General features: G+C 39.7%; 2 protein-coding genes across 6 annotated transcripts in view; one reads left to right on the top strand and one right to left on the bottom strand.

The window, feature by feature from the left end:
• Positions 1 to 5,407, bottom strand: part of LOC139442034 (EH domain-binding protein 1-like) — a 96,056-nt gene extending 90,649 nt beyond the window's left edge. For 4 of the 5 annotated variants that reach the window (XM_071222808.1, XM_071222809.1, XM_071222807.1 and 1 more), the window contains exon 1: positions 5,316 to 5,407. The gene's annotated coding sequence lies outside the window, so the exon portion shown is untranslated. Of the gene's footprint in view, positions 1 to 495; positions 516 to 5,315 lie in introns of those variants that run through there. The other variant, XM_071222805.1, reaches the window with a different exon arrangement.
• A 413-nt stretch (positions 5,408 to 5,820) lies between these two features.
• Positions 5,821 to 21,142, top strand: LOC139442702 (uncharacterized). Its single transcript, XM_071223583.1, has 9 exons — positions 5,821 to 5,903; positions 7,273 to 7,478; positions 7,772 to 8,027; positions 8,381 to 8,449; positions 9,800 to 10,612; positions 12,084 to 12,259; positions 12,482 to 12,617; positions 17,908 to 18,053; positions 18,645 to 21,142. Exons 1-9 carry the CDS (start codon positions 5,840 to 5,842, stop codon positions 18,981 to 18,983), a joined length of 2,205 nt encoding a protein of 734 aa, XP_071079684.1. The 5' UTR covers positions 5,821 to 5,839; the 3' UTR covers positions 18,984 to 21,142.
• The last annotated feature ends 1,231 nt before the right edge of the window (positions 21,143 to 22,373 follow it).

Genomic DNA, 22,373 nt, shown 5'->3' on the forward strand with positions numbered 1-22,373 from the left:
ACCCTGATACAAATATATATCAAATACAGCCCATGCAAGTCTATAATGTTTGGCAAGTCTAGATCACTGAAGTATCTGAAAATGAAGAGAGTCACTGGGCTCCTTTTTATTATATTTTTATTAAGATAACTGAACAACTGTTTTTTTATGTAAGATGTGTTCATTTCAGAGACTAGATGTTAGTCTACTTCATCAGGTGAATACTGAGTAAACATATTGAGTTAATTTATATTTATACATGCTGATACATGCTGTTTACACAAGGTATGATAATTTACAATGACAATATAATGATGAAATGAGTGGGGTTAACAGGAGAGAGGCCAATTAAGCACAATGAAGGTGTAGTGATGGATCTGGGTGTGATAACAAGGAGCCGACTATGGTAACCATATAACAATAAGGCAATCAAGATGTCCATTTGCGGTCAATGATAGTGTTAAAGCACAGTAGAGTACAGCGTTCCCATTTACCAGTAATTACCAGTTTTTTTACCAGTAAAATTAGGCTTGGACCAGTAATTCCTGCGACTGCCAGTCCCTGTAAACTGGCAAAGAAAGTACCTCATAAATCAGTATTGTTGAGCAAAACATCAGTGATATTCATATAACTTTTTCGAACAAAGTCAGCTTGTCTATTACCATCAGTGCTTCCCCTTGCGTATTTCTAGGAGTGCCAAGTGGTAACTAACAATATTTGTAGTTAAAAACATTATGTTTGTTTTCTAATAATATCCAAATCAAAAGCTATTCAAGCAGTTTCACAGAGCAAAGGTGGGTCACATTACAAAGAAAGTACAGTTATATTTATCAAGAGCACTGACAATGATTGATACTACATGTAATATGTGTGAAAATAATTGAGGCAACAATTCATTTTGACGACATCTGCTGGACATTAAATACATGTGATTGCTCTTTCAAAATGTTCAGTTTTTCACCTGCATGTCTGAGCGGCACGATTGTATCAAGTATTGCTTGAGTCTCGTATATGAATCATGACTAAAATAATGAATAAATAAATAAAGCCTTCCTGTTTCTGCCTTTTCCATGTTTACCATTATCTAATGAACTGAACAATGCAAAGGCATTAAATATTGTATTATTAGTGAGTGAGTTACGTTTTACGCTACTTTGAAAACGTGAAGTGATCCAGGTCTTAAAGACGTCTATCGTACAGAGCTACAGATAAGCTGTGTATTGGCATGAAATACCCCCCAAAAATATTCAAAACCCAGTTACTTTCAATTAACTGGCGTACAGAAACGCATGCATTAAATGAAAAACTCAAATGTATAAAAAGAGCATGCATAAATACACAATGAAGCTTTTTCAGCATGCATACAAAGTTAATTTCCGAAACACAATTACGAGACAATTTAATTTCCAAGTCAGGCCTACATATTTAGAACAGTTATATCCACCTTAAACATTATTTCATTTTTTTTCAATCTTAAAATGTTCACTCTTTTAGGGAAGAACCCAATAGAGTGATGAATAGATGAGTGAAAAAATATTGGTTACCCAATGAAAAATGTCATTGGTCATAACCCAATTTAAATAAAAAACCTAGAGTAAAAACTCAATTGATCAAAAGGTAATCTGGAGCTCTGATCGTAGGGTTCTGACAAAACTATCATCATAAATTAGGAAGAATCTTGGAATCTAATATTGTATGTTTAATGGTGCCAACTTTGGAAATTGTTTGGTATTCAGCTGGTGGTAAAAGGCAAACATAGTCCTGGATTACAGTCTTTGACACAAACTTTTGAATCTTTTGTTTACCATAATATTTCCTTGAGATTTGTGACTTAACATGCAGGCTACTATTTATGAAACATCTCTGAAATTACAAGACAAACATTTCACTTGTCCTGGGCTTTAAAAAATGAACAAGTGGCTAAAGTTGTAGACAGACATAGCAGTAAATGTTTGTTCCAATATGATTTGACGAAATGCCAATCATGACTATGATCAACACCCAAGCCTTGTAGTTCGATTGCCAGTATTAGTTTACCTTATAATTTTAAGTAATAATCACTCAGTAGGGAGTATTTCATGCTTACACGAATTAAGTCCAAAAGAGTTACACACACATTTGCCTTTCAGTTTTCAAACTTGTAAGTATGTGTTTTGACACCATAACGTATTATATGTGCAACTGTCACTGTGCAGCTGATAAATAACTCATATACTCTCTATATCAATTACAAGCAATGGTATAAATGACAGCTTCTTTTATTACAAAGTTGCAACCTTTTCTGTTTGGATACCAGCAACTTTAGTAAGCATATGAAGCATGAAACATAAAACTAAGTACTGGTCACCGGGTGAAAACTAGATGTGCAATTGGTTATTACATGGCTCAAACCTATCAATACCTATTTGGCAGCGTTAGAAATTGACACAATTCCTCTAGTACTTGCCAAAATGCCCAATAGTTAAGGTACTAGTAGAAATTTGCCATTTTTAAGGGTGTTTCTATATATTATCATAATAAGGTATAGTGGACTAAAAATGTTAGTTTCTACCGATGTTAGGTAATCACAGCGTTAGCCCTCTATCATTGAATATCTCCAAATCATTCACCAACAATCATCTGTAATAAGTACTGGCTTCTACTTATCATGTTATATTAATTTAATTGGAATCAGTTTCATGTTGTCAGAACCAGTCATTATCTGTAAGTTTTCACAACCTTGTAATGATGAGAATATATGTTGTCATCCATACAATTGATTTATTTACTATACCAGAGTCCTGCTATGCCATTCATGCCAATGAAAGAATACTATTTCTTGTATTTTCGTATACATGGTATGGGTTATAGCTAAAACGGCACCTCAGCAAAACGGCACCGATTGGCGAAAACAGCACCTCGCTTCAACATGCTCAAGCAAAAAATAAAATTTATGAAATTAAACTTACATGGTCGCTTGCAAACACCCATAATTGTGAAATGTTAAAACAAGTTTACATTAGAAATTAGCCTCTACTCCAACTATATTCCAACTTAGCCTATACGCAACTCAACTTATTGTGAAAACATAACATGCCTTGAAGTAAAATAAATGAAATTAAAGTAACATCGTCTCTTACAAACACCAATAATTGTGAAAAGTTCAAACAAGTTTACATTAGAAATGCTCGGTGGTACATGTGCCGATATTGTAAAGTGTGATGAAGATGAAAACTGTGAAGAACTGTATATATATGTGAATGTATACATGTGGTTATCTGTTAACAACTGGAAACAGGAATTACCGTATTCGACCCATTAAGCGCCCCTCCCCCAATAAGCGCCCCCCCAAAAAAAAACCAAAAAAAAACCCCAAAAAACAAACAACAACAACAACAAAAAACAAAAAAAATAAATTCATATAGTAATTATTTCGTTTTAAATGAAAATCGTCCGGGCACCGAGGTTTCCGGATATTTGAAGTCCATATAAGCGGGGCATGATTGTATTCTGTTTACTTTAGATATTTGTGACTTTGAAAATTATGCGCAGAGAAAAATTACACTGTACCCTTTCAGCGAAGTCCGGCAAACAAACGGGTGATGAGAAACTTCGTCAGTACAAATTCGAAATTTGAGATAAAAAAATCACCAGACATGTTGATTTACCGTTTAAATTGTATTTTTTGTTCTGCTAGGTATTGTTTTATATCCAGGGATTAAGATTACCTTGTGCATTTTCTCGTAAACTAAGACGGAAACAGCAATCAGTTGTACACACGTTTTCTTGGAATCTACCGGTGATTCGGTCAAGACATACCCAATGATATAACTTTACAGGATTTTAAATGCAAGGATCGGCAAAAGTTATATCTGAAACTATTTTTTTTTTATCAGGAATAATATATTCCAATATCTTGTTAATTTAGATGCAGCTTTTACTAAACATATTTAAAATAATAATAACCCTAAGCAAAGCAGCTGATCGTTATTGCCGGGTATTATTTTTCACATGGAACATGTCTGACCAGTCACCGTCAAGGCTCCCGTGCACGTGATCGAGAGAATTACGTGTTGACATAGAATCGTCGAACAAAAACAAATATGACTTTTAATGAATCAAAGTATGGCATTTATGATATATGTAACCATTCTCTGTCAACTTAAGTTCGTTTCAAGGCGTCAATAGCAGTAATCTGACCGTGGTTGCTGTTAATAACGGTGAGTTGTGCGATCTTCCGATCGCTTCACACACGATTTCGCCGATTTAATTAAAACAATATTAAAAGGAATGTTGAATAAAATTGATGAATTAAGTTACGAACATAAGTCCAGATATACAAAGAACACTTTTTATAGCCAGACAGTGTAATTACATGAATAATTTGCGAACTTCAGAATGGATTTGTTGACATGGTATTTCCGGTGTTACGTGCTCACAGTAATGTCTTTCCTTAGGGGAAAACACATCAAAAGTCATTAATTTGTGTATAATGCGAACCCCCTTCTACACAGCTGTGTTTTTTGGAAAAGAAAGTGCGCACTATTCTCAAGAAAATACGATAAGGCTTACTGATGAATTTACGCCAATTAGACTCTGAATTTGTCCCAATAAGCGCCCACCCCTTCTGTCTTTTTTTAAGCGCCCTGGGCGCTTAATGGGTCGAATACGGTAACATGTAAATACATCAAATAATATGTAACAAATAACATAAATCAAATATATTACTACATAAATCGTTGTTATCGTCATTAGAAATAGAGGTGCCGTTTTCGCCCGACACATAGTAGCCGTTTTTGCCAAATGCGGTACCGTTTTTGCCAGAGAAATCGGTGACGTTTTGCTGAGGTGCCGTTTTAGCCTGCACCCCATGTGACATGTATTTTGTTGGCTATGAAGAATGGTAACTAAACAAGTTGATGAATCACATGAGTAAACTGTGTCATTCACCTGTTCTCCTGAATCAAATTTGATTGAGCTTAAGCAATTCTATAAAGCAGTGGTGAAAACAGATCACAAATATTTATTTGGAACCATTTATCGGTCAGTGCCATCTTGTCACTCTGCAAAGTACCAACGTGTTGGTGTTCCTACACGAGCCTTCTGAAATGGCGTAAAAAGGACAAAATTTCCGTTTGTCAACACATGTCTTCTTATAACTGGTTAAATAGACGAAATATATATTCGTTGGCCACATTTTGACATGAGACACATGAATTTCTGTTATCATGTGGAGAATGTGCCTGTCATATCAGTATCCAAACTGGGCTTGTCAGATATATATTGAGAATACCGCAATGAAAAACATGCGACAAAGCAAACAGCAAGCACTCATACAGATATGCAATTAAACCTACCTCAGATAACTTCACACATGAAAACCTTACTTGTGTTGTCAAATAATACGGTATCACCACTGCTCTGGCTCTTGCCCTCTAGGCCCTAAAGAGAGCCGCCATTTTGTTATTTTTGTCACGTGATAAATCAAATTAAAAGCCAAATATTATATTAAATTCATAACATGCGTGCACTACAGTTAGTCGTGCAATTTCAACACACAATCATGACCATTGCAGAACTGATAAAAAATATCAGAAATATTTATGAAAATCGTCTGCTTTTCTTTTGAGGTCAGCAATGTACCATAGTCTGTTGGGCTCGACGGGGAAGTAAAAAGTAAAACTACCTTTTCGTCTAAAGTTACTTCAATATGTAACTTATTCATTTCAAATTATACAAACATACTTTTGTGTTTGAAGCGAATAGGAAATCAATCTCAATATTTTGCAGCAATGCGATTTTTAAATTAAAATATTGTTCGTGTTTGCCGTACATTTAAGACTAGGGTAGAGCCCAAATTGTGATAGCAGAAGACGCGAAAATGGCGACGACAAGACTAAAGGAAAAGGCTGCAAAAAGAAGTTTAAGGGACCGTCAAAAGAGCGGTATAACAATTTAAACATTTTAATCGAGTTACCATTTATACATTTGAGAGAAATTCGCACCGCATTAATGCTGTTGTTTACGACTTAAGACATATGGAGCAAGACGTCGGCTGCTACGGAGCCATGTTGTAAATTGTTACTTTGTTGTCATTTGTTTCATACAGTGATAACAATGTTTCAAATCTTAAACAACGTCGAGTACTGTGATATTGATACCAAATGACACATTGTTTATAGTATCAATTAGTTGCTCACAGGCGATGCGTTTAATAAAAGCTATAATGTTCGGAGACGACGAGCGGCGTGTTGTGACAGACGAATCCAAAATGGCGGATGAAAGAATTACAACTTTTCGGCGCGAAAGATTCAGCTTATTCTCCAATTACTGTGCTTAGAGCGCCACAACAGTTTCTACAATCCGTTCATTTCTTACATGCCAATACACCCAGATCTGCTGAGAAGCCAACCCTACACGTGCTGTGAAAATCAGTATCAGTCCTCCGCCAGGAATAGTCGTGTTTGTAGACTATCAAGTTCTTAGCCCTGCTGCCATGTATATACTATTCTGTTACTTATGTCAAATGGTTCATTCTTAAATTTATTTGTCAGAATTTGAAAATATTAACAATATGAACAGAAAGAATTCTCTTTTAATTTTGTAAAGGCATCATAAATGTTAAAGCTAGTAGGCCTACAGTGATCTCAGAGCAGACCTTTAACTTCAAAGAAAATAATTTACAATAGAACATTAGGTATGACAGTACGACAGTGTATCTCTCCTGAAACTGTCAAAAGCAAAATATAATCTACATTGATACTGAATTGTTAATGTTAAAGATTTTGGAAGGTATATATTCAAAACCGTTACTTACAACTTCACAGATCTACATTTCCTGAATGTAAAATAATAGATTACCATGCATTGGGAACTATTCCACAGAGAAAGTAATCACTGTTTTCATCACATTTATGACATGGTGTTTTATACTTAAATTCTTCTGGCACAAATGTAAATATTCTGGTGTGAAATGAATTGATACACCATTTAGTGAATTTGTGTTGTCTGCAAAATTATAGGTACAAAGAATAAATAAAAAACTGACAGTTCTAGAGCTAGAAAGTCATTGTTTGACAGTTGTTTTGATAGAGATAAATTGTAGACAAAGACAGTGGAACAACCATTAGATTAGATGCATGTTGTTAAGGGAGAGATAGCAACTTTAAGGTTTCTGAACATTTGTTCAAAATTACAACATATTTTTAAATGAGAAGCTTTTAATGCAAGTAAAGAATACTTGACAATAATGAAGGTATGTTCACATCAGTGGATAATATAAAATAATATCATCTCTGTTTTGAAAATTTTCAGCTGGACCACAGGTATCACAAAGAGGAACTCGGAGATCATCAAACAGATTACCAGCATCGACCAATGACAATGGTGATGTGGAGACAAGTGACAGTGAGGCAGAAGAACAGACCTCTTACATGTCACTGGATGTTTTGGCACAGGTGGCATCAGCAACATTGGAAAAAGAACCCAAGTTTAATGAGAAATCACTCACTCCTAAAAAGGTTGTCAATTTTTTCATTATATCATATTTATTGCATATTTACAATTTAATTTGGGTAAATATAAGTATGTCATTAGAAAAATACCAATAAGACAGTATCTACCTTTGCATTATAACACTTAGCGGTTTTATCAAATGGTACAATATGCTGGTATGTAACAGGGCTGTATTTTGTTATTGACATCTGAAACAGGAAAAGTGTATACCAATTCCCATATGCAGGTGTAATATTCATCTATTTCAGGGAAGTATAATGTATAACAGTCTAGTGAATTTGCAATATTTATTCCACAGCTGACCAAGCGTAGCATACAATCTCTGGAGGTTCTGAACCTTGACCAGATACAAGCACTTTCCGACAAGGCCTTGCTCAGCCTGTTCAGCGATATGACGTCTAATGAGATGACTCGTAACTACACATACACTTGCTATCTCATGCCAGACAAGTGCAAGGAGAAGTTCACTAGCTTTGGCAATGAGACACGTGCACGTATGAAGATGAGGACACACTTACTGAGTCACATTGAACAGCTGATTGATGATGCAAATGGTATGACTTTTGAGCAAGCTGTGTAAATACTTGCCCCAGTAGCATTTCCTGATTTCCAGTATCCCAATAATCTTGGACTTTTAAAGTTTCAGTAAGACTGGTAATAGTATCACAGGGTTAGAACTAAACTCCAAAGCTTTACTGGCCCAGCTAAAGATATAATGCCTTTATAGTGCTAAAACAATGGGGAAATTGGGAAATTTGTACTCACCCACAGGAATTTGTAATAGCCCAGGCTAGCAGGCTAGTTTTAATTTCTATCCCTGATATCATTTTATTTCCAGAAGATAGACCAAGGTCTTGTTTTATCAGTTGTGTTTTGGTGCGTACTTGAAAGTCCCATTTCTTTTCAGATCCAGATCTAACGGAGAAGTTTGTCTTCTCCGCTGTACCTGTCACTGTGAGAAAGAAAAAGTTAGCAGGTGGGAATGACCATTATGATAGATATATAGAATACTAAACGAGCTCATGTGTAATACCAATTTTATGAAACGAGAGAACATGGTGAATAGTTGTGGTATCTGACAAGCGAAAGCGACTCAGACACCACATCTATTCACGAGTTTAGTATTTTATTTATTACTTGCCTTTTATAACATTTTTAGAATTATACTGTTGAGTATGAATTGGCTGACACTTACACGATCCACGGCATAGTCCAATTGAGTTTAACAGAATAATACTTCAAACACATCAAAAGTTGAAACATATGAATTTAATACCATACAACGGTCCACCTTTAGAATTCACAAAATTATCGAAGGGCTAAGACTATCACATCTCGCATACTTTAACTAAGACTTACGACTGTCGTTGCGATCGCCTTGTGGAACGGGCCTTGCACCTCAAAGTTTACAATCACATCACAATACCCGATGACATAATTTGTGGAATTTTGTTGCAAGATCCATCCGTGAAACAATGCCATGTGACGTCAGCCTAGCAACACGGTTGCTGGGGTCATCGAGTTTGCATAAGCTTCTCTCAATGATCTATCAACTCCACAAGCAATGTCATGAATAAGCCAAGGGATGTTGAGAGCTTTCAATATTTGTTCGTGAAACGTGTTTCGAGAGTACATAAGCACACGTTTTGGTATTACACAATGTGTAATACAGCTGTATGTTTATTAAACGGGTGATGTCTTCACGGGCAAGTAATAAACAAAGTTATGTCAGGTAGAGATGAAATGATACAGCAAGGTCATGATACAATACATATTTTTACATCAAATTGCGTGGAAATGTCTTGACTATAAATATTTCAGAGCATGTTTTAAAGAGAAGCTAGCTGTAGACACATGTTCATAGCTGCTATTTTTAGTAGTGACCTTGGAACGCCAATTACAACACATTTTTCAATATTTGACAGACATAATTGCTGCGGGTCATTAAATGAGTAGGAAGTAATATCTTTCAGCAAGTGTTTTATCGATTCAGAAGATACACGTATCGTGTATCGTATTGTTGCATGAAAATGTAAGATGCATCAGTGCACTGCTTTCATTCCTAATGTCCTTCAGATTAAGAACCTCAAACGTTTGAATGTTAAATTAAAAGCATAGCAAGCATGGACATTAAGTTGGTATAGTTGCGGTATCTAGGTAGTATAACCACAAATAACCCCCATTATATATTTTGGAATATCAGGCCCATTATATCTTCAGATGTAATGAGTCACTCATCCTGTGAGTATAAGTATCAATCTGAAGCACTACTATAATTACTTTAATTCTTGCTGTGCTGAATTTGATACCGTAGTTCTTTCTGTAGAAGCTGCCAAAAAACGAAAAACTCCCACTCAGAACACCACATCATCAAGTCCTGGGAAAGCAAAGAAAAGCGCCAGTCCAATTGCCAAATTCACTGCACTAAAGCCTAGTAGAAAGACAGTGTCAGACCCTAAATGCAAGCCATCTAACAGTCCTGCTTCGAAGGCCAAGTCACATTCCAAAACTGACAATTTCAACAGAAATTCAGAAGAGGAGGAAGTGAAAGAGAATTCATTGAAACGTAAAAAAACCAATCGAGCCATCTCGCCAAACAAAAAGGACATGGCTAGACGGTATGCCCACAAGAAGTCAACATTGCAAACTGTTGGTGCTGACAGTGGCAATCAAAAAGACACAAAAAGTGGTGCTACAAAAGTGAAGAAGGAGAAATTGAAAGGTAAACATGGAAGCAGTGGAGAGAAGGGAGAAGGATCTGAGAACGAGAGTGATGATAACTTGCATGAAGAGACAGAGCGCCGTATTGAAGAAAATGAACAATTTATTATTGATTTGCTGAGTCGGACTCAGCCTCACCATGACCACTGTTACACCACCATATTTGGTAAGAAACGTGGCATCGAAACTATGCACTTTGATCTGGAGTCCTCGGGGGAGGAGGAGAATGGAGTGATAGATGTGTGTGACAATGGGTCTGAGGACAGTGAAAAGAGGAAGTCCACCAAACCCATCATGTTGCTACAGCTTCCTGCAGTTGCTGAACTCCCGATGGTGAGCATGGAGGAGGTGGTGAACGAGTCAGAAGGCAGCAACTCTGATGAGGATGATGAGGATGGTGAAGGACACAATGGGGAAAGTGAGTCTATCGTTACTCTTTGAGTGAGTGAGTGAGTTGGGCCTCAACATTGCTTTGAACAGTATTTCAGTTATTTCATGGCTTGTCAACTTAATTCAGTACAAATCTTAGATTCAAACCCATGACCCTGCCAAGGAATGCAACTCAGCATGTCTGTGCATTGTTGGAAGTAATTGTGTGAGTTGATTGCCAGTTACTGAGTTTATTCATATGTTTATATTTAAATGTTTGTTGTGTTCATTGATATTCCTGCATTCTGATTAGCTGAATTGGTCACGTGTTATTGCATTCATTTCCCAATGAATGTAAAAAGTTAAAAACGAGGCCCACTTAGGAGGACTACTTTCAATACTACGGAATTCATCACCACTCGCCCCTTTCCATAACCTGCAAGACTCGCCACTCGCCCCCCTATCGATGAATTTTAAGTGCGAAAATACGACAAACCAATCAAAATGCGCATATTATTTCAAGTTCTTCGTCAAAGAATGCCTCAGAAATAATTTTTGATTTTACCTAAAACACAGTTCAATGTATTCAATCATACTGTATAATTCCACATGTCCAGATGTGCTTTAAATTGCATCTTAAACATATATAATATATGGGAAAATATATGTGAACCATTACGCAAAGAGTTGGCAATTTTAGGTATGCCCGTTTGCGCTAAGATGGAACCCAGTCACAAAATGGTCACGAATGGTCGGGGAATCACAAAATTACATTCGAGGGAATTCCCTTTCTGCTTAAGAGTATCGATATTCATGCACAGGACATTTAATGAAATTCATGCATATTCATTGTCCTAACAAACCTTTGAGAACGGAGGCGGTGAAGGAATGAACAGCAAACGTGCAGGCTGGCTCGCCTGTTTTTTCCTGCTCTACTCGGTTCCACAACTTTCATGTCTTCGGGTTTCATTTCTAACTAGAGATCTAGCATTTTTCCTACTGTGTCTTCCCGTGCTCAGGGAACAAATGTTTCAATCCGGCGGTAACTGACCACGTCATTTGAAACAGCCGCCTTCTCCTAGACATATTTATTCTGGTTTGTTACAGTCTGACTGTTGCACTTCTTCTCGCCTCTTGCCTTGATTGACAGGTCTTATGGACATTGTTTTGTTCCTACTCTCTGTTAATTGGCTACTGACTTAGGCGTGTCAAGTTATGTGCATAAATTAAACAATCACCTGATTCATGTCGCGCCACAGTATGTATTCCTACACCTGTATGTTTATCAATATCTTCATTTTTGTCGGCTTTGATATATACACCTGTTTTTGGTTAAACTATTGTAGATAAAACATGTTTTCATGGTCGAAATTCATACAGTTTGCACATCGTTTTTTTTTCTATTCATACTTCAATGAACCGAAAAAAATACACAGTCAATCTTTAAGTGAATAATGACATGATGTTAGGTACAGTGTTTTGTGACTATGCTGATTAGGATGAATCGCTTTGTTGACCAGAGCCATACCCACCAATGCCAAAGTCAAACCTGGCAAAGAAGGGGCGTCTGATTGTGCCAGAGGAGAATGCCTTGTACAGTGACCACGAGGATGATATCATTAGTCCACGGAAGCGGAGGAAGATTGCTGCAGTGGAGAAGGGGGAACAAGCAGAGATCACACCAGAATGGGAACGGGTAAACTGAGAATTTAAAAAAAATCAGGGACAACATTGAGATTTTGAATCATGAGTGTTTGTCTTAGCTTTTATCATATGGACTTAGACCAGTGAGTCACAGTGAGTCACAAGTTTTTCTTCTTTTCAAGAGGATACTTCTGTAAAATATCACCATGCTGCTGTATTACTGAGATATTTACTTGATATTTGTTATAAGAATTTTGTTATATGTCTATTTCAGAGAATGGCTTTGAAATGTATTCGTGAGCTAAAGAATAGGAGGAAGGATGATAAAGTGCCCTTAATCTGTAAGATCTGCAAGGACAAGACATTTACAGCCAGTGCTACCCTTATGTATCACTACAGAAGCCATGCAGGTATGCACTCACTTTCATAGTCAATAAAAGAACTACTACATGCCCTTTATGCCTGGTGTGAAGTCAGGGGAAGTTGAAATATCTCTTTGTAGTAGTGACTGATGAGGGAGATAGCAAAAGTTGACAATCTGTCTCTATTTGGTGGAGGCATGAGTTGCATAAAATTCTGTTTGGTCTAGTAAGCTGATCAATCAAAATTTATAGAGGTCCAAAACACTTGCATGATGTTAAGAGCCACATTCAGGGTTGTTTAGGCAAATGGTTTTGATTGGCGTTTCTACAGCTATATGAGGGCACAGTTGGCACAGTTGGCTAAAGCACTGCAATTTGCATCCCTTGGGCATGCCAGAACCCTGTGATAATGATGATGGGTTTGAATCCCGGTTCGCCCCAAAATATGTTTCTAGGTTTGTCAATGCCATACCCATGCTCATGGGTTTCACCAAAGTGGAAAATGTCTATGACATGCATCACTTGTGGCTTTCCTCACACATGAAGATGACATGCTGTAACACAACTGGAATACTGTTCAAAGGAGCATTAAATGCTTAGAGGGACTTAGAGGGATTAGAGGGATTAATGAAAACAATATTGTATCCTGTAATTTGGTATTATTTACAAAATGTTTGGCACTTCTTCCTCCCTTAAATGTTAATATCACTGAATACTGACTAAGTTCTGTACCATAGTGCTCTGGTTTAATTCCCCAACATTCTTCGTTCCTGGTTTCATTGGTTTGGGGTTCACATTTTTGGCTACTGAGTATTAGTACCATATTACATTAAGTAATACGTTACCACTGTTATACCGAGGCTGTTGTCTCCCACAACTGCTCTTATAGCGAAATCTACCATAGAGATTCAATTACCTCATGCAGTACGTGCGTAGGCACCTGAGCTGCCATGTGACACCCTTCACTCTTGTCTCTTCGCTTGCCTCAGCAAGACGTTCAAAGACTGCTCGGAAGCTTTCCTGTTTCTTCATCCTTGTGATATTTATTACTGTTTATTAAAGCATATAAACTGTATCTATTGAGGGCGTTTGCTTTAACTACGCTCGAAAATATTTTTCCCGCCAAAAGGAAAAAATTTCCTGCCCTTTTCTCTATATACTTACGGGGTGTTTCGTCTGCACGTTGCGTCTTACATTCCCCTGTTATAGTATGTTTTTTTTTTTTTACATCACCTATTTCTCTCACGCTGAAATATGTGTATGTTTTATATTCGCATTACTCGTTTATTTTCTTGTGAAAATTTTCGTTGTGACTATTTGTGGCGCTTGTGTTTGTAATCATGTTTTGTTCTTTGTTTATAGCTAAAACAATATCTGACATGGACACTTCCCCGTGCTCCACCCCCTCCACTCACGCAACCATGTGTTGCACGGTGTGCCGCAAATTTCTATTGTCCCGGGATCCCCATGATCGTTGCCCGCGGTGCAGGGTTCCTTGCGGGGACTCCCGGTGCGACGGTCTGGGGCCTGAGGCGTTGGAGCGCTACAGGCTCTACGTGCAGTCTGTCTCCACCCCTGTGGTGGCCGGCTTGTCCGGTCGGGGTCCCCTTGCCGGTACCACTTCCACGTCTGCAGCGGATCCCCTGGTGGCCCTTAGACTGACCGCGGACTCCGTTACCGCATTGCTTTTGCAGCTCGTTGACTCCCAAGCTGGTGGCCTTATCCCAGGATAGGCCGCTGGCTGTTCTGTCCCGGCCTCTTCGATGGCCGGGGATTCGGACGCAGGGTCTTTCGGTGCGACGGGGGCTCCCATGGTCACCGGTCCTTCCCCCGAACCGTTGGCTCCGCTATCGGTTAAGGACCGCGTAGCCATGGTTTATGACCTCTTTGAGGACATGCCCAAGCCCCTGCCGGTACTGCAGGGAATCCACGGCTCCAAGGGTTCCGCCAAAGTCTACGAGGAGTCGTCTGACAAGGCTTTCCCCGCTTCAACCTTGTTCCGTGGTATTAAGCCTTCCCTGGGGAAAGCCTTTGCGGCGGCCTCCAGTCGGGGACTCCCGTTGCCTCTGCCGTCATGGAGAAAGGATTCATTCCCGGTGCATGACCTTGCCTTCCCCGAGGCCGGTCCCTCCGCGGAGGCCCACGTCGAGGGTTTTGGTGTTCGTGCCCCACCGGCTGCTACCTTGCAGCATTTGGACACCCTCGCTAGGCGCTCCATGCTGGCTATGTCGCACGGGGATACCTACTTGGCAGCAGCGGCCAGTCTGGTCGAAGGTTCTCCCACAGACCGAGACCAGCGCATTTACAACTGTTTAATCGGTTTAAATGCTTCGCTTGAGTACGTCGGCGGGGCTTCGGCCTTTCTTTCCCGCACGTGCCTCTTCCTCAGACGGCAAGTGTACCTTCCCGCCTCGGGGTTGGGCGCTGCTAACCAGGAGGTGCTCCTTTCGCAGCCTTGGTCTGCACAGACCCTGTTTAATAACAAGATCCCTGGTGTTCTGAAAGAACAACAGGCAGCTGTGTCCGCTGGATCTTGTTGGGTCCTTGCATTGACGCCTGGGTGCTGCTCCTAAACCGAGTGCCCCCCAAGATGCTGCGGCCGGTAAGTCCAAGGGGTCGGGTCCTTCTTCCTCTGGGAAGAAGCCCTGCCCCGAGGGTGCCGGTAAGGGCAATCTGCCGCCCTTTCGCGGGAAGAAGAGGCACTGGGGGAAGCCCAAACCGTCTAAGGACGGCAAGGGCTCCTCCAGGTGACTCTCAATGGAGGGGTTCCTATGCCGACAGCGTCAACGCAGTCAGTCACTGGAAGCATCGTCTGGTCGGCACCCGACTCATGCTGACGACCGACAACATGACAGTATCGTCTTATGTGAACAAACTGGGGGGAACCCACAGTCAGTCACTACTCGATCTCACGTTCGAGTTTGACGCTCTGGTGGACAGTATCCCGTGCCAGGTGCTCGCCCGTCACATCCACGGTGTGCGGAACGTACTGGCAGAGCTCTGTCGAGGCCTCGGGGTCCGAGCCCCACGGAGTGGATGCTCAACCCAGTAGTGTTTCAGTGGCTGTGCTAACGTCTGGGTCGCCCGATGGTCGACCTGTTCGCAACACAGTTCAACAATCAACTCCCGTTGTTTGTATCACCAGTCCCGGACCCGAGGGCCATCGATCACGATGCATTTGCGTTAGACTGGACGGGCATCGACGCTTATGCTTACCCACCGACAGCGTTAATACCACTCATTCTAAGCTGGCTCGGATGAGTTCGCTGTCGAATGTTACTGATCGCGCCCATGTGGCCGACCAGATCATTGTACCCCGACTTGCTAGCCCAGGCCACGCAGTCGCCACTTCCACTGCCTGTGAAACTGGATCTACTGATCCACCCTCACACCCGTCAACTTCATCCAAATGCAGGGAAGTTCAATCTGCACATTTGGATGTTGTCACCGAGCGACTGAGGAGAAAAGGTTTCTCTCGTCGGGCATCTCGGGCATACGTTAGTATGCATTATGATTCTACCCAGAAGGTGTAAAATGTACGTTGGGCTATTTGTCGCTAAGATTTAGAAATTTGGCCAAACGGAGAGAGAATTCACTGTAAGATCACTCAAGGAAATCTTACATCCTGCTGATACCGAGGACAGATCACTGTGTCCAGTTAGGGCCCTTAAGTATTATCTTAAGGCCTCGAATGAACGTAGACAAGGGCGCGACTGTCTGTTCATATCGTGTAACCCTAATCGGACTGCTGACATAACTCGCAACTCGATTGCGTTATGGCTTCGTTCTATCATCAATCTGGCGTACCGGTCACGGGGGGGTACCGGTTGCGGGGTCAAACCTGCACGAGATCCGTGTGCTAACATTTGCCCTACACTCTAATATCTCTGTTCACAGAATATTGAGAGGTTGTTACTGGCGTTCTGACTCGGTATTTGCCAATCATTACCTCAGAAAAGTTTCTGATGAAGACGTGGAGGGTGTTCACCGTCTTGGGCCGCTGATCGCAGCGCAAGCGGTCATCTAAGGTGTGTGCTTAGCGCATTTCCGAACTCCTCAGGCTTAGACCTTTGCACAGTGGACAATCTGGGTCGATTCCAATGTTCTCACCGCCGTGGGTAATAGGAGTGGGGGTCCCGCAAACCAGGGCTCTCACACCACAGGTGGGACGGCTTTTTGTGTGTTTTGTCCGTATTTGTATTTTGACAATTATTTATTTAATTGTCCGTCATGTGTTCCAGCCTTGTAATGCATGCTTACAAATACGGGAATTAGGTCACGTGCCTATCACATACTTTAAGTAGGCTTGCTTTGGGATATACGGTCCGGATGAAATTAATTTCCCTCTTCCCGACTGTTTAACCTGATCTAAGATTCAGCTCACACGGGAACTGTGTTCTCATCTGCTGCGGCAATGAAATACCTATCCAGTGAGGCCGTTTGGAGTCACTAATCGTTTGGCAAAGACGATTGAGCCTTACGGTATGCGCTTGACAGTGCTTTGGTATTCCTATAGGGTAACACCAAGCTGGGAGCATGCACATCGAGTGCTTCTGCCTTGTTTACTTCCGCTGGTCGGAAAAGGAACAGCGATCAGTCAGGTTTGGGTTGTAGCGCTCCCAACCGCCTACTGTGGTAATCAGCCTCAGTATAACAGTGGTAATGTATTACTTAATGTAATTTGTAGACTTTTCCTCTTCGAAATATTCTATAAGTAATACTTTACCACTTGGCTGATGCCCGCCCGACCGTCCCCTGAGCACTTGCTCTCGCAAGAGACAAGAGTGAAGGGTGTCACATGGCAGCTCAGGTGGCTACGTACGTGCTGCATGAGGTAATTGAATCTCTGTGGTAGATTTCGCTATAAGAGCAGTTGTGGGAGACAACAGCCTCGGTATAACAGTGGTAACGTATTACTTATAGAATATTCCGAATAGGAAAATTCTACAAATTTCCTTGATTAAATGCTGGGATAATGTTTAAATAGTGGGTAGTTTTTGTGCACGGAATTCTCCCTATTATTGAGGAAATATGGTATTCTAGTGTGTTTAAATCAGCGATTAAATTGTCACCCTTGCTGGTCTCTTAGAAATAGCTGACATTGACATGGGACTTCTTCACTGCTAACTCGTGCAGATATTTGGTGTACAGTAAACTACGTTGATGACGACCTGACGGATGTGACAAACTTTTTTGTCCCTGACCATTTGCTGTATATATATGCAGCATGTATGCTTATAATGAATGCCGGTTATAACGAACTAAACTTTGTGATCCCTTTGAGTTCGTTATAACCATAGTTTACTGTATTTCCCATAGTCTGTTCTGTCTGTTCCAGGAATCAAACCATTTGTGTGCCTTATCTGCAACACAACCTTCACCCGCCAACACAGCCTTAACTACCACATGCTCATCCACAACAACCAGAGTCGCTTCACGTGCAAGGACTGTGGTCGCAAGTTCAGACACCCCAGCCATTTCAAGGTCAGTAAACATTGTTTTCTTATAGATTTTAGGTCAGTAAAAAAGGATTTCACCAAAAAAAACTGTACACATGTCTGTACATGGACACTAGTCAATGCAGTGAATTAGGGATTGGTATCGGGATTTATCTAGACCTGCTCAGAGACCTATGTTTGGCCCCAAGTCTGCAACCAATGTCAGTAAAAAAAATCCAAAATGGACCTAAAAATGTCCCACTTCATGTTGTGACAGTTATTATGATGTGGTTTGGTAGAGGTAACTTGTGTTTAACTGCAATAAAGAGGATCCAAAAGACTTTTATGTTTAGTTGTATACTATTGCAATTAACCTAATCAAAATAACAGAAGTCCCAACTGTAACGATTTGTTTCCCCTTTGCCTGCCAAGGGCACTCAGTTTAAAATCCTTGATAAATCCCTGTGGCATCAACCTAGCAATAAGCCAGTTTGAAGATAAGTAAAGATATCCCGAAACTCTTTTATGGGTGCTTCATTTTGCTCTCAGTATTCATTGATTCATGTCCCTGCTTGACTTGGATTAATTTCCCAGTCAGATCAGCATAACCCTACCAATGTGCCTGTACTATTTCCAGGAACATTTGCGGAGACACACAGGTGAAACCCCCTTTGAATGCATGGACTGTCCTCTTAAGTTCAAAACACGCAACACATACAAGCGTCACCTTAAGACTCGGCATGGAAAGCTACTGACAGCCACAGGTATACGTATGCTGAGCAAAGAGGAGTTCCTCAAGGTACGGACCAAGCCCTACAAGAAGCTATCTGGAGATGATGATCAAGATGACAGCAACTCCAAGCAGGAAGGGTCCGAGTCTGGTTCTCTGTCCCCTTGTGAAGACTCTACAGACTTTCCTGATGTTGGAGATGAGACGTCTTTGTATGTTCCACTTGGCATCGTTGTCAACTCCTAGTTTTCAGGGAGGGTGGATGGGTTGATGACAGTTGGTGACAAGGATCAATGTGGTGCATTCATACATTCATACTGTTACAGTTGACAAATGGAATCAAAGACTAAGAGGAACTTCTGTGCCATCTGTTAGCCTTCCTTAAAAGGGCTTGTACTTTCCACACTGAAATGCACATGAAGAAGCAAGAGACAATTATTAGAGATCCTTCTTCCCCAAATATACCCTTCTTTTTTTTTAATCCAGCAAATAATCACTAAACAGTTACTTCTTGTGGGACTATAGAACATAGTGCTTTGTATGTCAGTAAAAGATTGGTCCTAGATATCCTTACAGTATAACAAAAAGGATTGGGCTAAAATAAATAATAGTCTTGGTTCTCATCATAAAGCCTGCTGCACCTTTCGCTTTTATTTCCATTAAAAAAAAAAAATCCTTAAATATTCTGAGTTACGCGCTCACAACCCTGGCTGTGAAATGCTACAATACTTATAAACAATGCTGTCCAATAAAGCATGCAGTTACTTCCCTTTACATGCACACTGCTTGGCTGCTCATCTGTTGTTGTGGTCATGCCATTTGCAAATTTAGTCAATGAAAACTCAAAATTTATGAAAAAACATCACTAGACATGATGATTTACAAATTCAATGGTATTTGTGTACTGTATGCCACAATGTTTCTTACGCAAAGATTAAGATTAAATGTGAATTTGTCTCATATGATAAGCCAAAAATAGCAATCAGCTGTTCACACATTTTCTCTCCTACCTATGGGTGATTTATGAAATACTTAATGTCATGGCCAATATCATAACTGAAAAGAAATATCAATACAGTGATAGGAAGAGTTTGTATCTCTAACGAGTAATGTTTGTTTCAAGGCGAGTTCATGGCGAGTTGATGTGATTTTCCAATCAGTTCATACTCGATTTCTCTGAAATTAATGTTTTCAAAATTGAATGAAATCTTATATAAAAGTAATATAATGGATTACAAATGAAAGTCCAGATACACAGTGAACACTTTTAAAGCCAGATAATGTAATAACAGGACTAACTTGCATACAAGTACGAACTTGTTTACATGCTTTTTTTCGGGTGTTGTGTGCTCATGGTAGCGTCCTCACATTGTGAAATAAAATCAGAGCTTAAGGAATACATTTATGTATGAAGGCCCCTTACAAGTTGATTGTAGACAACTGTTTATTTGGTTACATACTAGTTTGAACACCCTCCTCCCCAAATAAAACCACAAACATGCAGCCTGCCTGAACTATATTTCAAAAGCCATTGTCTGAGAACCAATTCTTTTATTTTTTAGGTCGTCAGTGTGTGTGAGAAATAAGTCATCTTGTTTAGTTATTCCTTGGAGCTGTTCTATCTCAGTTGCATAATCTGGTCTTTTCCTCACATCACATGGTTCCCAACTATAGCAGCTGTATGATATGGATGTCCAAATGATGTGTGAGTTACTTAATCTGTATGCTTCTGGACTAGATGAATTATTCCTGGTGGATTTATAATTGTAATTGTGACTGAGCAGCTCATCCATCCAAGACTCCATGTATTCCAAGACTTGTTATTCCCAGTGCTAATTCTGGTTTTGAACCAGTGAAAAGACATGATCACTATATAAAACTGTAATTTTACACTGGATCAATCTTCTCAATTTTGGGCAGTTGAATATGATGTCAAATTCTGTGAGAAATGAGCATCAAGTACATGTTGACCTCCAAGAGGAAAGGAATGCTGCAACAGTGTGTTCTGGTTCTGTGTTATGCAGTAGCATCAGTATTCTCGCCATGCTGACACTGTTGATAAACATGCATATGTTGACACCACAAGGTGGATAGATGTGGTTCTTGAGTGAGATCTGAAGTAGATCTGAAAATGTGAGATGGAGGATAAACGTGAACAAACCCAGCTTTGTGACCTGGACTGTTGGGGTTTGTCAATGGCAGTTTAGGTTAGGATTCATATTGCAATACAATAATCAGATGGTATATCAGAAATGGGTATTTTCGGGTACAGTGCTACATATAACTGATTTCATATTATTTTGATTCATTTTGTAACAAAGGAACATACATCCACAAAACATCAACTCCAAGCTGTGACCAGGAATCTGTTCCAAAGAGCAATGTTCATGATGCAACTGTCATAAGTCAGCCGTAGCCCTTAGATCGCTTTGTGTAACCTTGGTTATTAGTGTTTGTTTGTAACTTGACAGTGTTCTTCCACCATTGACATTAATGCTGTAATTATGGTGAAATTGTTCATAGCTAAAACCAATACTAATTCCTTCACTCTCATTTTGACATTTAGGGGCCACAAGTTGCCCAGTTTCTAGGTTTGTCAGCACCATACCCATGCTTGTGGGTTTGACCAAAGTGGTAAACATCTGAGACCTGCATCACTTCGTAGTTTCCTCCGGCATCAAGCTGTCATGCCGTGATATAACTGGAATACTGTTAAAAGCGGTGTTAAACCAAAGTTGCTCACTCATTGTAACATTTGGCTCAGGTATATTATTATTTCAGTACAAACTGGGGATACTTCAATCATTTTTGTTAAAAATATTCACATTAAATAACTTTCAAGCACATTGTCAACCGAGGTATGTGTCACACAGGTGTTTAGTTACAGGTTTTGAGCTTGGTAGGAGTTGATTTATATATAAGTGGCTGTCAGATTTGATGACATGGTTGATTGCAAGTCATCATGCCCCAAAGAGGACATTGCTCACATCAACCTTTTGGTTTGAATATTGCTACATTTGTGTAAAACAACAAACAAAATATATTTCATGGAAAATGTCAGCCCAAGCTGGTTAGTCCTGCAAACCAGATGTAACTGTCTTCCCAGCAATAGAATCTCTGGGGTGGTCTCACAGCCACACAGCACAGATAGTTGACCTGGAAGGTGGCATTCAAGGAAATTGATGCATTTGGTTGTGCATTTTGTAATTAGATTTTTGTATAATATTTATACTTTTTCAAATCTTATATTATTTCAGTTCATGGGTGTTATTACATATTTTCAGATAGTGCATAAGAGGGCAATAAATATCATTTGATATCCTATTACAAATAATTTGTCTGAAATGTTTTGCTAAGAATTAGCATATATTACATGCATGAGAGAACAACAAGGTTAAATTTGATCGGAACATTAATCCTGCTGTGATTGGAACTCAGGTGTGAACATATCTTCTCTACCGAAACGTGCAAAATGTAAAATTAAATGCTTAATATTGTTTGCTGAGCCTATATTGTCATCTCCTCTATAACTGTGTAGTTATTATGACCTGAGGTAATTGAAGAATTGTGCAAACAATCTTTGCTCATGTGTGTAAAACAAGTTGACCTTTCCAAAGCTAGAAAGATACGATTAAC

This window comes from Haliotis cracherodii, unplaced genomic scaffold (assembly GCF_022045235.1).
Source record: "Haliotis cracherodii isolate W230 unplaced genomic scaffold, xgHalCrac1.p SCAF_5, whole genome shotgun sequence".
NCBI classification, from domain to species: Eukaryota; Metazoa; Mollusca; class Gastropoda; order Lepetellida; family Haliotidae; genus Haliotis; species Haliotis cracherodii.